This window comes from Vulpes lagopus, chromosome 10 (genome assembly GCF_018345385.1).
Source record: "Vulpes lagopus strain Blue_001 chromosome 10, ASM1834538v1, whole genome shotgun sequence".
Lineage (NCBI taxonomy): Eukaryota > Metazoa > Chordata > Mammalia > Carnivora > Canidae > Vulpes > Vulpes lagopus.
In genome coordinates this window covers 68627414-68639768 of record NC_054833.1, presented here as the reverse complement: position 1 = coordinate 68639768, position 12355 = coordinate 68627414, and the positions used below count along the sequence as shown (strand labels likewise).

Here is a 12355-nt window from a genome sequence, read left to right as displayed (position 1 = left end):
GCATTCCAGGTTCTCTGGGAAACCCATCTTGCCCTCTGTCAAGAGGGGCCCTGACAGAGACCCAGCAGCCACTGACAAGCAGAGTATCCCATCACCAAGAATCCCTCCCCACCAAGTTAGTTAATAGGCCAAGGCAGGGCGGAATCCGGGTTTCAGGGAGCCGGTACCTTGTGGGCAGGGCCAGGAAAATGGCTCAGCAGAGCAAGAGGACAAGGGAGGGGTTGGGACTGAAGATTTACCAGCACTTTTTTTGGTTTTGGTGTTCTTTTAAACAAAACAAAAGCTTCTATGTGTGCCATTGAAGGCAGTAGTATAAAGAAAGAAGGTAAGGACACAGAAGTGCTGGCTGAGAAACATCAGCCTGTTTGAAAACAAACAGAAGGACAGTGGGCCCATGCCTGGCCATTCCTGGTCTCCACACCAGGCCATGCATCCCAGTTACATGGCAGCTCACTTCAAAGTGTGCTTCCAGCTGAGCTGACTTGATCTCATTAATTCTCTGACGAGAAGGTTAAGAACAGCAGGAAGAACACCAGCTCTGGGCCATGGTCCTGGCAGAGGGGACACTGATATGGCGCAGGTCCGTCCAACACTGGCTCCTTTTGCTTGTGTGCCTACAGCTCGCTCTCCAGCTGGATCCACCATCCAGAATCCTGTGGCTAAGGGGCTTTAGCCCAATGGCTTGGGTGAAATGGGTTTGCTTTAGGAAGACGTTTAAGAAAATCCCTAGTATTTTAAACCGATCAGTTTGGTTTTATTTATTCTACTATACAGTCCCAAATCACTTGTAACCAAATATGGTTTATGCTTGACTGAAAACTTAGTGTGGGCTCTTTCTGTAACCATGAAAAACATTCTGTTTAGCAAAAATAGAACTTGTTCTTTGGTTTAGGGTTTTCTTATTAAAGAATCTACTTCCTATTTGAGGTTGAACTGTATCTGCTCTAAAATCACTGTTAATGATTTAGGCCTTTTGCCCATGTCAGTAAATGTAAATGTAAATGACAGTCAGTGAAAAACTTCTGGAAACCCTTGTTACAGTGTGTCCACCCTGTCAAGATAGATTATGTGTCCCAGGTGGCATGTCAGAGTCCCTGCAGGGGGATAAAAGTACACAGGACTCTGGACAAAAGACCAGAAAATCTGCAAAAAGACCTTTATCAAGAAGGATTTTTGTAGTGGGTGCACTGGGAAGACCTTTTACACCGGCTGGGAAGGAACTATAGCAAAGGTAGAAAGTGAGAAAACTGGGCCTCCAGGGCAGCCTCAGCCTCTCAGAGGTGCCATGACCCAGGCAGGAGTGGTAAGGAGCCCAGGAATGGGGCTTTCCCAGATGTCTTTGAGTCCATGGTTGGCTTGGACAAGTCTCTATTGTCCTGATATGCAGGCACAGTCCTTCTGGTGTGAGTAGAAAGACAGGGACCCTGCAGATGTCCTCAGGGACACGTGTTGTGATGCCAAGGGCTCAGGCCTGTTTGCGATGTCAGTAGGCACTCACACTGGGATGTGTGCTGTCCTTTTCCCTGACTGTATTTGGAGATTTCCCATTCCACACACACCCTAACCCCACCATGGGAAGACCAGGGGGTTAAGTTGCCCAGAAACCAAACCTGTTGTCAGTGCTCTGTGATATGGGATCTGATATGTACTGACTTATGTCCTTTATTGGTGTTCTGTTTCTGTATCATGCCACACTGAGAAGGATAGAAAGTCTCAGCACCCATAAAATCAAGGCAAGCTCAGTGCTTAAGAGCATCATGGCTTTCCTGGTATTAGAACGGAGCAAATCTTTCCCATGAGATCCTCATGGAGGCCCCTTTCTGGTAGTCTGAGTATGGGCTCACAGAGATACTTGGTGGAGAGATTGGCTGTGTGGGAGGAATGAGCCCCAGGGGAGCTACTCTGCACCCCAAGGACCCTTCTCTGGGCACGCAGAGTCAGTGTAGGGGTTGTGCACATTCTTCCCTTCCAATTCTAGTGTACAGCCATGTGTGGCACACAGCCTTGGGCTCCCCCTCGTCGCCCTGCTCCCATGCTACATTCCTGAGCACAGCAGGGACTCTGACCTTTCATGGAAGGAGCACACAGGCAGGACATTTGCTAGCCCTTGAAAGCCCTTGAAAGTCCGCAGCTAGAACAAAGCGGTATGACATGTGCCAGGCCTGCCTGTGGGCCTGGCACTTAGGTGTGGGGCCTCCCACAACTGGTCATGTATACCTAGCACCTGTCCAAGACTGACCCTGTGCACATGGCAGCCCCTTGGCCTGAAGCGCTTGGGAGAAGACCTGAGAGCATCTCAGGCGATTATGTATGTTAAGGGAATTTCTGGTTCAGAATGGAACATGGATTTGCACCCCCATCCTCCAACCAACTGGGTAGCAAGCTTCAATAGTGACCCCCTAACCAACAGCTTATATTAAGGTCCATCTGGACCAGTGGGTTTCAGAAAGGTTAGCCATAGAACCCTTTATTTAAAAGGGGGGAGGGCAGTTATCTTTATTCATCTACACACATACAGCTCCACAGTATAGAAAAGAAGCAGAGCTGTTCTACATAACCGGAAGGGAACACCAGGGCCCACCCCCCTGGCCTCAAACCTTGCAGGTGGCCCAGTCACACAGTCCTCACTCGGAAATATGTGCTCCAAAGCATCTGGCTGAGCCACATCAGGACCTCCTGAGACTGTGTCACAGCTGGAAACAGCAGGCTGGGCTCTTTAGGCCAGCAGACTAGCATGGTGCTGGGCACCAGCATTTTATTTCATGGTGCTCAGGTTTGGGGCTAAAACTGGTGTAGCTGTCTGGAGCCTGTACCCAGGGCCAGCCTCAAGTCCTATACATCTTAGGGGATCCTGTACCTTTGTCAGCTCTAGCACATGCCAGCCAGCCCAGGGACCTGGCAATCTGAGGCTAGTGTCCAGCTGCTAAGAAGCCAGCCCTGTCCGAACTGATACTGGAGTATCCTCAGCCGTACTCTGAAGTGATACTCCTTTCCTCATTGAGAAAGTAGATCTTCGGGAAAAGCCTCCAGCAGTAAAGTGAGAAATAATTTGTCCCCCAGTTAGGAAAATATCACTCATCCTGGATCACACGGGTTTAAACTGCTGAGGTCACACATTAGAGTATTGGTTTCACATTCTGAAAATCTTAGTAAATATGTTAACATGTTCCCAGGTCCCCAGTAACAGCAAATCCAGCAGGGCTGCTGCTCAGGGAGTGCCAGGAGCAGGCCCAAGGGAAGCAGGCGCTGCCAGGGTGCACCAGGGAGGAGGGGTCCCTGGCCACACTGCCAGCAAAGCCCTGCAAGCTCTGCAGCCCTCCTCATAATGCTCAGTATCCTGGTCACAGAGGAACTAGATGTGGACAGACACACACACAGAGAAAGACATGGATGGGCGGATTTCTAGTTCTTGGCACAGCTTTTTCTCCTGGCTGAATTGATCTGGTCGCTGCTTGTCTGAAGAGCCTTAAGCTCAGAATTCAGCTTCTTACACACATGGTCTGTTTCTCTGGTTTTTGCTTTTTCATCCAGATAACACCATTTCACAGGGGATGTCTCTCTCCTTAGCATGCCCCACTAATCTCTCGAGGAGCCCTTCCTGCCCTGCCCTCCACCCCAGCACCCGCACCTCTGCCTGCCTGCAGCCGCACGCACGCACAGCACCAGGCCTCGTAGTTAACAGTCTCCTTCTTTCTCTCCTGCTCTCATCTCCACCCAGAGTCTGAAAGAAGGCCTGACGGTGCAAGAACGCTTGAAGCTCTTTGAATCCAGGGACTTGAAGAAAGACTAGCCGTGTCCCGTTCAACTTGAACACACACACCCCTCCCAGCCTGCGGCAGCACTACCCCAGCGCTGCTTTTTGTCTGTACCTTTATTTTTTATTATTATTGTTGTTGTTGTTACTGTTGTCATCATTAACTGTAGGTATGGATGCATGAAAGACCGATATAAGGGTTGTTCACACCGTTCCCTGCTGTGTTGATTCCAGCTTCCTGTGTGTTTGTCAAAGCTTTTTTTCCATGGTATTCTCAAATCAGCCAAGCAGGGGGGCCGGGAGAGCTGTGTGCTCCCGGCCGGGGTCTGCACAGAGCCCCTGCCCACTGCATCCACCGCACTCACCGTCAGTATTAAGGCCCAGCAGCCTGTCGATAAGCTAGCTCGTCCGCTGAGGGCACTGTGCAGAGTCGGGGCTCTCGCTTTGCTGCGTGTGGGCGCCAGGGGGGCAGCACAGACAACTCACTGGCCTGCGGGAGGAGCTGGAGGAGCAGGTGGGGAGGCGTGGCTTATAACCTCCACTCACCACCTTTGGTTTGGGAGAACAGTGTTTTGTACTTGTCCCACTAATTCAGCTTAGAGCCACAGCCCAGATAATCGTGGGGAACCTTTCACAACCTGGAAAATGTTGAAAGCAGCCATTCCTATTTTTGTTTGTTTTTTATTAAATCTTGCACAAAACCCCGGCCCCTCTCATTCCTTCCTACGCTCGTTCTTTTCTTGGTCACTAGTAGTTCTGGTCTTTTCATAAAGACTCACAGAGTGTTGAGCTGCAGCCCGGGGCTTCACACTGCTTGCCAGTTTCCTTTGGGTAGTCCTTTGAGGGGAAGGACTGTTCATGTCTTGAACCTTCCTGAAAGAAGCCTCTACATTGCTTTTGAGAAGGTTGAGCGAAGACCCCTATGTTAAGTCAAGAAGAAAGTACAGAGGATGTCGGATGAAACTTGCTGTTATATGTTTTGAGCTCTGATTTGAGCCCTGAAAAGTTCTCTTGCAGCGGAGAGCCAGCAGTAAAACTATACTAACAATTTTGATTTTTCTTAGAGAGTAAGACCTTTTTAACTGCCAGGAAACACCACAGTAATCCTTGAGAATCTGCTACACGGGGCTTCTGTCATGGCTCCGTGAGAACTATTGATCGTGTTAAGACAGGAGTGTAAACCAGCCCAGCCCAGCGGGCCGCCGCCGTTCTGTGGCCTTCAGAGCAGGCCGGAAGCTTTGCCTTGGAGGGTTTGGAGGAGCCCGCTCTGGTCTCGCCGCTTCTGTTGCCCCGTTTGTTTTACTGCCGGGAGCATGCGTGCACTCTGTCAATGCTCCCGTTACGTTGGCAGTCCCTGGGTACATGGGGACTTTGCAGGTAAAAATGTAGAAGTGCCCTTGCTTGGTCTCTAGATTTAGTTCAGAACAGGCTCATTCAAGGAAAGGCCTGGAAGGGTCTGGGGCGTGCCATCTTCTCATGGGAATAAACTCTTTGAGTTCTCCACTGGCATTGAGCCTTTCCTTCATCAGCTTCCAGAATCTTAACCCACACCCATCACTCCTTTGCTGCTATTCTTGCACGTTTTCAAAAGCAAGAGAATATCAGGTCTGGTGTTTTAATTCTACTTCTCAGACACTGCTCCCTGCACCCCACTCCACGCCCCCCTGTAGGTTGGCAGCATTTTTAGAAAGGACCATGATTTTGTGTGTGTGCCACTCCGAACAGGAGCGTACAGAAGGGATGTTGGGCCCTGGGGACCCTTCCGTCTCTAGAACACTGTTTAATGGGTGTGTCGTCCAAGGCAGAGAGTGATGTGCTGTCCAGCAGGATCTCATGGGCCAGGGGCCTTGCACCGCGCCTCTGCTCAAGCTGTCTCGGCACCGTGATTTCACGGCACCCCTCGGAAAACCCCTCATGTAGTGCAGTTTTCTGTGTGGCTGCCCCTGCTGCCTCTGGGCAGTCTGGCCCTCCTCCAGGCAGCCCCCTGCCTCTAGCCCTCCCAGCTTACCTGGCAGCATCCCCGCATGCATTCAGGTGCCACCTGCCTTCAGACTGTGCCGAGTCTGAAATCTGCAGTGCTTTGTAGAGGTCGAAGAGCACCTTACATACTTGTCTTCATCATTTACCCCTTGAGGTTAGACCTCCGGAATCCTTGAACTCGTGTGCTAAGTGTAGCATGTGGAAGTCGAAGGCAGAGACGGGGAAAGACCTATCACTGCCGCCTCTGAAGGCTCCTCCTCACCACAGAGACCACAACTCCCTGCCCTGGGGCTGCCTCAGTCAGGGGGTTACCAGGAAGCCGGCTAGAAACGGGGGCACTCCGGCTGCCACCTCCCAAAAATGCCCTGAGCCTGGCCTGGTCTTGCCCAGCATTGCACAGTGATAACTACTGTCAGGCCAAGAACCAGGATGAACCGCCTGCTGCTGAGCCCCATCCTCCAGCTGGAGGGAGCGGGCAGGACAGAAGAAAGGGGCTGCACTGGCCACCTGTGTGTCGCATCCCAGCCTCCACAGTGCAGTCTCCGTACGTGCTCTGCAAGCCCCCTGCAAGCCCCCAAGCCCCCTGCAAGCCCCCAAGCCCCCAGGGGAGGGATGTAGCCACCAAGTTCCGGAGGAGAGAAGACAGTTGTGGAGGTGGAGTTGGCCTCTGCTGGTAGAGACGGGTCCTTCAGGGGCTGCGGATGGGCTAACACAGGTGAAGGTCAGCTCACGGCGCTCCAACTTCCCTGGGGCAGGGTGTGGTGATAACACGGATCGAGTCTCCACTAACCCACAGTCGTAACCGCTTTCCTGTGAATGGTCACTAGTTCATCTGTAACCCGCAAGCTCCTGCAAGCAAGCACACCCACCGAGAGTGGGGAAACTAGCGACAGTTCTCGTGAGCGCGAGCTTGGGTCCCAGTGTGCGCACGGCTGTGCACGAGCACAGATGCACACCGAGGAGCCGCTTTCTGCTGGTTGGGCTCTGTGTTTGGCACGTGGGTGTGAGAGCTAGCATTCCTGCTAAATGTGGCTGGCGGCAGCTCCCCTGGTGGCCGCGGTGTGGCAGATGGAGTGCTTTGCCGTTGGAAATGGAAGCTTATGCCAGAAGGCATCGAAGTGGGTCTGAATTTAAGGGAGGAAGTTAGGGCCATGGTGGGGACGTGTGGGTTTGGCAAGAGCTGAGACCAAAGGTGCCTCCCTGTGAATCCAGCAAGTGGAAAGGCCGAGAGTGAGGGAAGGCCCTGGGCTCTGGCTAGTTATGTGCACTCTGTCACTAGCTCCCTGACCTGACCACTAGGCTTTGGGGCCTCACCAGGGCCACGGTAGGAAAGAGACGGAACTGCGGTTTTTAAAAACCGTGGGAGTCGGCCAGTACGGGATTCTGACAGGTAAGGCCAGGAGACCAAATGGATGGTGTACAAAACATCATTAGAGATGTATTTAATATTCTTTATTTCACCGCGGAGGGAGACAGATGGAATGTGGCCCTCTTTGTCACTGCTGCCTGGCGGTCCCCTGGGCAAGTCCGTTTTTAAGGCCTCTGGGGCAGGAGGTAGCAAGTGGCCACCCTGCCCCTGCCGCTGACCCTGTGAGTGCTGGACTCAGGCTAGAAAGGGGTGCGGCTGGGCTCCCCACTCGTGAGCCAGCAGGCAGTGTATTTCTCCTTTAGAAGGTTTCTCCCCCGCAGGCTTGCTAGTAACTCCCTGGACGCTGGGGTGGGGGGGCTGTGCCCTCCCCGGCCTCGGTGCCTGCGTGCTAGCTTCACGGCTAAGCACGCCCCACTCCCCGCCGCTCCTGCCCCAGTGTGTCTCCCAAGGCGCTTCTCCAGGGGCTCAGAGCTGTTCTCCGCTAGAGTGGGAAGAACGTCTTCTTGAACGGAAGCGAATTACTGAAAGGAAGTTTCCTCATCTTTGTTCTAAAGAAGCTTGAGATTTTAACACTCTCCATCCTAGATACAATTTCAGAAAGCCGGAAAACTAAAACAGAATTCAGTGACTACCCCAACTTTTACTACCAAAAAAGCCTGGATGGTCGGGGGGCTGTGTTCAAAGGTTTACCAAGGACGGGAGGTATGTAGCATTGCACTTAAAAGGAATCGCAGTAAAAGGAATTACAGCTTGGCGTGCTGATTGGAAGCTTCACTTCTCCAGAAACTTCACTTGGGTCCTTTTGAACACCCCCCCCCCCGCCCAATCCTCACGTGGGGCTATCCGTGTTTGCTGTTAGGCGTTTGCTGTGTAAGCGGATCTGAAGTGCCCCGTCCTGTGTCCCCATGGCCGCGGCACCCCGCCCGGCCCTTCACAGGGGCTTGGGAAGGGGACGCTGCCAACTGGCTGGTGCTGGAGCTTCGGGAAGTTGGGTACTGGCGCGCGGCTTTTCCCCTCTGGCGTCTCAGGCTCTTCTGCCTCGGGTCCTTCTCGAGCCGGGGAGCCCCGGGCGCTCAGCCGGGAGTGCAGGGGAGCGGCCGCGGGGGGTCCCGCGTGCTTCGCACTCGGGGCTTTCTCAGGGCACACAGCGCCCCTGCGGCTTGCCCGTGCCGCCGGGTGCCTACCGACTGAGAGCCTCGGAAAGGTTTTTTCACTCCGCTGAGAGCGGGTCAAAAGGTACCGTCGTCTGCGGCCCGCGGCGCGGAGTAGCACACCTTGGACACGTCCGTCCTTCCGCAGCACTCCCAGGAGAGGGCGCCCGCGGAGCCGGCGGTGCTGCGTGTGCGCACACCGGGGCGAGCACGTCCACCAGCTCGTACCTCCCTCAGTTGGGGATTTAAGGGACAATCAGCCTCAAGGGAGTCACGTAAAACCACTGGTTTGGGGATCCTTTGATAGGAAGACATGACAAAAGCGCAGCCTGGACGCGAAGCTCACTTTGTCTGAAGGGCCGTCTGCGGGGACGGCCCCGGCCGCATCCATGTGCCCTTTGGAGAACACGTTTCGAGTCCTCTCGTTTCTTTATACAGGGAAGAGGTCTCCCTTCTCAGGGTTTCAACGGAAGGTGCTCAGCGGGGCAGGAGGTCGTCAGCGCCCCGCCCCTGCCCCAGGCGCCACGCGGCTCCCGGTGGCTTCCAGCTTCTCCGTATTGAAAAGCAACCACGTTGGTTTTCCTCAGAATAGCCTGTAGGTTATTCAGAGCGAGCAGGGTAAATAGTCCTCGGAAGTTACTGCAGGGATTTGTGTGGGTGTGTGACAGAGTTCGTGTGGGTTTAAAAACAAAATCTTAACAGACCTCCCTGTGTCAGAGGGGGAGGAGCGCTTTGGGTACAGGCTGAACACCCAACGCCCCAAGGAAATGTTCTTCGTGACTGGGGTATCTTCTTAAAAGGCTGCGGCCACTTCACAGGCGGTTTGAAAGAGTGTACGACAGCATCTGAGATGACAGCAGGCCTGCCTTCGGCACTTTGCCCGTGGAAGACCTCGATCATGCTTGCTGCCGCCACAGCCAGGTCGAACCCTCCAAAAAGCGGACAGAGAGGAACATGGTGGGTCCGTCTTCCCCACGCCCTTGACATGCTAATGGAACACCTGGAGGGAGGCTTCGTTCAAAGCACAGGTGTGGCGTGAGGGGCCCAAATGGGTGACCTGTGCACACTCGCCAGGCCAGGCATCTGCATGTCGCAGCGACTGGGTTCTACGGGGGACAGCGTCGAGAGCACCAATGTGGCCAACCTGCCGCGTGTGTCCACGTCCATGTGAGGAAACGTACAGTCATACCACCTCAGAGCTGGATCGTCCGGTCCTTAGGCCGACCCGGGAGGGCGTGCAGGTCTCGAGGTGGAAGCACACGGCCCGTGGGTGGCCGTCGCGGGCCTTCCCAGGAGGCGGTCCAAGCACCACAGAGAAGCGGAGTTCTGGAAGCACGGCGGTTGCCAGACGCAGCGTGCCTGCTGCCTGTCGCCTGTCCCGGGCCCTCTGTTCTTTGCCCTTTGCAGCTTGTAGCACACATTTCAGTTTTGTTTTGTAGGAAACTCGGCCTGGATTATATAACGAACACTGAAGTCATTATCATGTCACGTTTCTATCACAGAACCAATTAAAGTGGATTTTAGGATTTACCTTTAGTATTAACGACTTCTCTACTGACATTGTTAGGACTTAAGACCAGTTAAGTGATAAGAATTCATGTGGTTTTCCTAAGTAATATTTATAAAATGTAAAGTTTCTAATCACTCCTCAACAACTGTAATTCTTACTAACTTTTCTCACTAATACTCTTCTGCCAGAGTGAGTGTCTCAGGTCAGCTACTAGGGACAGCACTCAGCCGAGCCGCTGGGGGAGCTGATGCATGAACAAGGTGGGAAATAACCCACAGCAGTGACGGCTGCCACAGCTAATGCCTTCACCCCTCGGGTGTATGATTCTAACTGGGGTTTCCTTTCTGTACTAAGGTTGGATGATGATGTTCATCATCATGTGCAGGACACAAAGTCCTGTGCGGGAGCGAGCAGAGGCCTGGAGAGCGTGGGCAAGTCCTGTGCACCAGCCTGTAGGTGCAGCAGGAGCCCCCAAGTGGGGCGGGGGACCCCGTCAGGCTACGCCGTCCTCCCGAACAGATGAGCCTGGCCAGCTAAGCCACTCGCCCTTTATGACAATTCAAGATCATGATGGTGTCATTGAGGATTTTTATTAACAAAGTTTCTGAACAAGTGTTCACTACAGTTTGAAGTGTTCCTTCCTCAGAATATTTATTCCTTTGTGTGACATGCTAGATTCCTATGGATGTAGCTTATCATTTCTATTTTGTAAATAATTACCTAACTTTACATAAACTATATCATAATAAACTATTTTTGCATCACCCTTTGCATGCTGTGAATGGGATTTTGTGTAGTGGGAGACATGCAAATTATGCATTTAGGTCAACATTCCAAAGCTGGTCAGTAGCCTAATGATTTATACTGGAGTTTTTTTCCACTTTTAATAATCTGCCTATTTTATTTTTTTTTTAAAAAATTTTTTTTTTATTTTTATTTATTTATGATAGTCACAGAGAGAGAGAGAGAGGGGCAGAGACACAGGCAGAGGGAGAAGCAGGCTCCATGCACCAGGAGCCCGACGTGGGATTCGATCCTGGGTCTCCAGGACCGCGCCCTGGGCCAAAGGCAGGCGCCAAACCGCTGCGCCACCCAGGGATCCCTAATCTGCCTATTTTAAAATAATGTTTTCAGAGTTGAGGATTAGTTGTCAGCATTTTAAAATCAAAAGATTTCCCATAAGAATCTGTATTGCACATGTTCGCAGACAACACATACTAAGTATTTTACATCATGAATCTAATGAAGAAACATGGCTCTGTTACAGAAATCTCCAAGGGAGGCTAAGAGCACAGTAAGAAGTGCTGAGGAGAAAGAGCTATATAACTGGCACTTAAGGAACTATATAATCCTTCATTACTGGGTTTATCTACAGTAAAGTGTTGCTTTTTGCTTAAAAAAGAAAATACATCTTACCTCATGACCATACACACACACACACACACACATCCCAACCACAGCCCAACATTTCACCAAACAATGCACTCTTATTAGAATATGCTGTGATGTCTACATTCTATTTAATTTTTTAAGATTCTGGTTGTGACCTATTGAATAAATTTAAAATAAGAAATTGGAGTTTTCCAAAATTGCCACAACCTTTGGAATGAAGTATGTGGAAATCCAAACTTTTATTCAAATAAACACAGAAAAATCACATACGGACTCTTATTTGCTGGAAATCAATTTACAGAATTCACAAAACTTAGAAAACTGAGTACAGACATATAAAAGATCCAGTGTGCCATTCCAGTTGTTTCAGGATGTTTCATTAACTTTTTGTCCATTAAAAAATTTAGGGGGAACGCCTGAGGGGGCTTGGCAGTTGGATGTCTGCCTCTGGCTCAGGATGTGGTCCCAGAGTCCCAGATCGAGTCCCACATCAGGTTCCTGCATGGAGCCTGCTTCTCCTTCTGCCTATGTCTCTGCCTTTCTCTGTGTCTCTCATGCATGAATGGATAAGGTCTTTTAAAAAAAATTCTAGACACTGGTCTGATGTAATGGTATTCTGATAGCTTTAACATCCTTTTTTTTTTTTTAAGCTCTGTAAGTGCAATTTTGAAAACCAGTTGGCATTTGGAAAATCCAACATCCTTTGATGATGAAAACACTCAGCAAACTAGGAATAGAAGGAAACTTATTAAATATGATAAAGATTGTCTATAAAAAACCCGTAACTGGGCAGCCCGGGTGGCTCAGCGGTTTAGTGCCACCTTTGCCCCAGGGCCTGATCCTGGAGACCCGGGATGAAGTCCCATGTCAGGCTCCCTGCATGGAGCCTGCTTCTTTCTCTGCCTGTGTCTCTGCCTCTTTCTGTGTCTCTCATGAATAAATAAATAAAATCTTTAAAAAAAAAACACACACACACACACAGCTAACTTGATACTTAATGGTAAAAAACTGCTCCCCTCCCCCTGCCCCACTAAGGTCAGCAATAAAACTGGTATCTGTTCTCACCATGTCTATTCAACACTGCCCTGGAAGTTCTAGCCACTCAAGAAAAAGGAAAAACATCCATACTGGAAAGGAAGAAGTAAAACTATATTTATTGATGACATGATCTTGTATATGGGAAATCCTAAGGAATCCAC

General features: G+C 51.1%; 1 protein-coding gene across 8 annotated transcripts in view; it reads left to right on the top strand.

The window, feature by feature from the left end:
* The window catches only part of LOC121499604 (myosin phosphatase Rho interacting protein), a 147227-nt gene extending 142772 nt beyond the window's left edge, over nucleotides 1–4455 (top strand). For all 8 annotated transcript variants that reach the window (XM_041770430.1, XM_041770431.1, XM_041770429.1 and 5 more), the window contains one exon: nucleotides 3719–4455. In XM_041770430.1, the coding sequence (XP_041626364.1) occupies nucleotides 3719–3790 (72 nt within the window). In that variant the 3' untranslated portion in view covers nucleotides 3791–4455. The remainder of the gene's footprint in view (nucleotides 1–3718) is intronic.
* Nucleotides 4456–12355: the final 7900 nt, after the last annotated feature.